Genomic DNA, 4,581 nt, shown 5'->3' with positions numbered 1-4,581 from the left:
GGCATCCGGTGAGTACAATGTTATACCGCGTGCGTATCACAGGCGCGGGGATGGTGACGATCACGCGTCCAGAGGGAAGTAAAGGGGGAGTGTGAAGACCCCAAGTCCATCACTAAAGGTCTCCACAATTGGAATCTCATTTATATATACTTATACCTTGAAGTTGCCAAAATTGTTATTATATATTCATATATACACATGAACATATATATATAGAACTGTTGAATTTATTTACTTGTCTACATACTAAATGAATTGTTTATTATATACATACGTAAAAGTGAAATACATATGTAGATATTTATATTGAAATTTGAAGTATATACATACGTACTTGGTATGAACAAGTAAAAGGAAGTAAAGAATATATTAGCAACAATGTTGTTAGGATAACTGTCTGCCTGGGTGCAAATGGAATTAGAAATCACTTCTGGTAGAGTAGTAGTAGATTGGAACGACTAAGCAACGATTGTGAAAACTAAGCTGCTTAGTAGGTAGTTAAGGTATATGGTGTGACGTGAGAACTCTGCCAAAGCAATACGTTATATTCGTGTGAGGTGAAAACGCTGCAAAGTAGTATTTATATGGTGTGACGTGAAAATGCTGCCAAGGATATACGTTATATTGGTGTGACGTGCAAACGCTGCCAACTAAATAGCGAAATAAAGAAGCGTCACTATAAGAATCATTCGCGTATTTATTTAAACATTTGGAAAGGGGAACCCAACATCCGACTGAGCCACAGCCCAGCTATAGACCGGATAAACCGGGTTCGTTACAAATAAAATAGAACGCGTTCAAAAAGTAGGCAGTTCAGCGGTAGATGAAATGAGTTAACTACTTGCAACACTGCAAAAATTATGTGCAAAAACGGCGGAAGCAACTGTACTCGTGTTTTATTTTTTGAAGTTGGTTATTATTTTGTATAACTGTTATGTATTTGCAAGTAACTTTTGGATGGCATAAGAAAAAAAATCAATTTCGGTTGAATATTGACGTTGAAAACTTACTATTGGTGACCCTATCTTATCCGAATTTCATGCAGGGTCCAATAAACTGCCTAGCAAAACTATTCGTTTTATAATAAAAAAAAGCTTGCTTTACGTACCTGATTCCTTCAGATAAAATAGTTGATAAAATCCGTGTCGTATAAAACCCGGGCCCATCATTTACAGTTATTACAACTTTTCCTTGTTTGAGGCCCACTGCAACAGCTTTAGCAGTAGTTTCTTTAGACGTTTGAGAATGTGTAATTATTTCGAGTAATTGCATCTTGTCAACAGGTGAAAAATAATGCATGCCAATCAAATTTTCAGGTCGTGAGCTTCCTTCGGCTATTACTTTGATAGGGATAGCACTTGTATTTGTAGCAATTATACAATGTGAGGGCACTACAGCCTCTAACTCGGATATAACCGCATGCTTAACTTGTATGTCTTCGAACACTGCCTCTATAACCATATCTGCGTTTTTTAATTTTTCATAACTAAGAGTAGGCTTCAAATTCGAGAGCATTTGATCGCGCTTAAATTTGCTGATTTTATTTCGTTTAACCTGGCTCTCAATTCCTTTATGGATCTGTTCCATACCTCGCGCGAGTCCAGCATAGGACGTATCTTTTATTACAACTTGATATTCATTTTTTATCGATACCTGGGCTATGCCCGCTCCCATAAGACCAGCACCAAGTACACCAACCGTTTTGATATCTTCCACTGTATCCCCGAAGCGATTTTTTTTACATTCAGTCTGACCACGAAAAAGGCCTATAAGTCCTCTTGATTCTGGAGTCATAGCTAACTCTCCAAAGGCTCTGCTTTCGGCCTTGTATCCAGCGGATGAACCCTCGTCGATACCTGTTCTTATAACATCAAGAATTTTTAAAGGTGCTGGGTATAGACCATTTGTGAATTTTATTATTCGGCTTCGTGCTGTGTTAAATATTTTATTTTTGACAAATTCCAGGTTTATGGCGAAGTGCGAAACCTGATCTGTTAATTTTTTGCTGTCTCGTTTAACCTGCGAGAAAGAAAATGTTTTTGACTGAAATGTGTAAGGGGTTTCTATATAAAAATAACAATTTTATAAACGTTGTTTTTTTTTTAGTTGAAACTAGTAGAACTGACTATTGTCTGGAAAAAACGTAAGTTATGTACTATATTAAAATGAATATTATTTGAGTTCTTGAGGCTATCACTTATTAGTTCAGTAAAATTATACTCTCAATATACACAGCCACTCAGCAGAATAGGTTCAGCATGATTTTCAACTTTAACTGGACATTGCTGGTCGTAACCCCTTATAGGCTGTTTTTACAAATGCGAATTCGAGCCCAGTTCAATTCTTAAACAAACAATTTTTACGTTTTTTTCCCCAAAAGAATTGAGAAAAAAGAAAATTAAATTGTTCATTAGACCTGGGGTTCTTAAACGTTTAAGATGATGGAAACCTTTAATTTTATGGAATCGCACATCATATTACAAACAAGTAATTTTTAAGCGAAAAACACAACCGGCTTCAAATCTCATATAAAAATTTAGGAGTACCGTTAATTTTTTCATGATGCAATGGTCGGATCTAAACCAGATTAGTATGGGACCACCTCTGAGACACTACCTTTCCGATGCAAAAAGAGTTTTCGAAATCGGTTCCAAAGTTTTGCGATAACATACATAAAAAATAATAATATTCCGACGAATTGATAACCTCCTCCTTTTTTAAAGTTGGTTAAAAATCAAAGGCAGTACAATTTAAATATGAATAAAAACTTTTACCGGAAGTAGTATACATACTTTAAATGTTAATGTGAAGAATGAAATTGTTTCACTGTTATTAAATATTGTATAAAATAGTAGTTCGATATAATGTCTGGAAGTTGTATACCGAAAACCCTGTTGACAGAGTACGTTGTGATAGAAGGAAGCACAGTTAAAATGGCCTTTTTAGCGCCTTCATAATATTTACTCTTAACACTAACCTAAAACTCTTTCAGAGACACAGATTCAAATGTGTGTTTCAATGTCGAAGTACTCCGGAGATCAAAAAATGCTTCGTAAGTGGATTTTGTATCAAACCGATATTACTATTAACATCCGAAAAATAATCTGACAAAGATTTCAGGTGATTTACCAAGTGCCCAGTTATGGCATTTCACATTTCATTTGGCAATTCATCGCGTTCCTTGTAGAAAGTTGCATATAACCCTTTGGCTACAGCGGCCAACAACACATACCGGTTACAAAAACAAGCTGGCAAGCTCAACACCAGTATTGCCACTATTGGTATTTTCCGACCAAATTTGGTCGCTTCTTTTTCATTTGGTTGGTCGGCAAAGTAAGATTTTGGTCGGATAGTTGAAATAAGTTTTTAAATTCTTAATTATAAAAATATATATTTCAACACCACATTTGGCATATTAATATTTGCCATATATACCTTTTAAACGTTTGCCAATCCTGCCTTTAAAAATAAGAAACCTAATTGGTTTGGCCACTGATGTAGCCAATGTTATGGCTGGTTACTTGGGCGGGCTGAAAACATTATTGAGTGCAGCTACGCTTGTAAAAAATTGCCGAAAAGCATTGAGACATGTAACAGCCCTTCACTTAGGACGAATGTGTTTGTATCCGTGTGTAGCCACCGAATATGAAAATAACCATAATCGTTATACACCATCCAGCACTTAAGCGTTGGTGCGGGTCTTCGCTAGCCTGGCGGTCCCATATAGCAGTTGTGAGCATGTGTGTGTGTATGTTAACATATCTTGAGTGTTTAAATGTCGTTCATGGTAAGATGGGGATGAGTAACTTCCTCGGTTTAATCAGTCCTAATAAATTAGCACTGAAGGAGGCTGACGAGATCATTCTCGAAGTACAGTGCATCGATTAAGTACCGAGCGGTAGTGAAAGTGGTTTATGTTGGTGTAAAGTGCAGTGCCAAAAAAGTATATATATATATATAGTTAATAATATATACATATAACGTGCGATAAACGGTTTCCACTAAACACGTTCAACGGAATTCTTTTGACACCGTCATCTTTACGGGTCTTCAAAACCATCTATTGGTAGCTGTAAATCTAGGAAGTCGAGGTAAGTCTATATGTCTACATACACACGCCTAAATATGCCAAGGGAGGCTTGCTTGAAAATTTATTGTTCAGGTGACGGCGGAGTTATACGAGGCGAAGTAATGAAGCTAGAAAGCTGCTTTATTAATTAACCTTTTTGTTGCATCATGCAATTGAACAAAAATTCCTCCCTTTATCTATGTTCATATGTATGATCACATATTGAATGCGGTGGTTTTTCTGGGGAGGGAACGCTTTAGATGCCTACATATGCATGTATGTAGGTATGTAGCTGCGAACGCACACACACCCGTATGTGTATTCAAAATCCGAGAAAAGCCTTCACGCATGCATATGCACATAGGTTTTGGTCAGAGTTGTATTCAGGGTTTTTTTCAGGTCGCCAGTACCAGGGTGCAAAAGGACCTCGTGGGAGAATACCCAGGACTCCCGGGCACACTGAATTTTTTCATTAAAGTTGAAATAGCACGATGTCAACGTTCTACTTGGGG

General features: G+C 36.9%; 1 protein-coding gene across 1 annotated transcript in view; it reads right to left on the bottom strand.

Moving 5' to 3' along the window:
- Positions 1–1,108: 1,108 nt before the first annotated feature.
- The window catches only part of LOC118735004 (trifunctional enzyme subunit alpha, mitochondrial), a gene marked incomplete at its 3' end in the record, with an annotated part of 161,077 nt that continues 157,604 nt past the window's right edge, over positions 1,109–4,581 (bottom strand). Inside the window, 1 exon segment of the mRNA XM_036464606.1 lies at positions 1,109–2,019. Coding sequence (XP_036320499.1) covers positions 1,109–2,019 — 911 coding nt within the window.

The sequence above is a fragment of the Rhagoletis pomonella genome, unplaced genomic scaffold (assembly GCF_013731165.1).
Source record: "Rhagoletis pomonella isolate Grant_MI unplaced genomic scaffold, Rhpom_1.0 Rhpom_scaffold_00003, whole genome shotgun sequence".
Taxonomy (NCBI): Eukaryota; Metazoa; Arthropoda; class Insecta; order Diptera; family Tephritidae; genus Rhagoletis; species Rhagoletis pomonella.
This window is presented reverse-complemented; position numbering and strand designations above follow the sequence as displayed.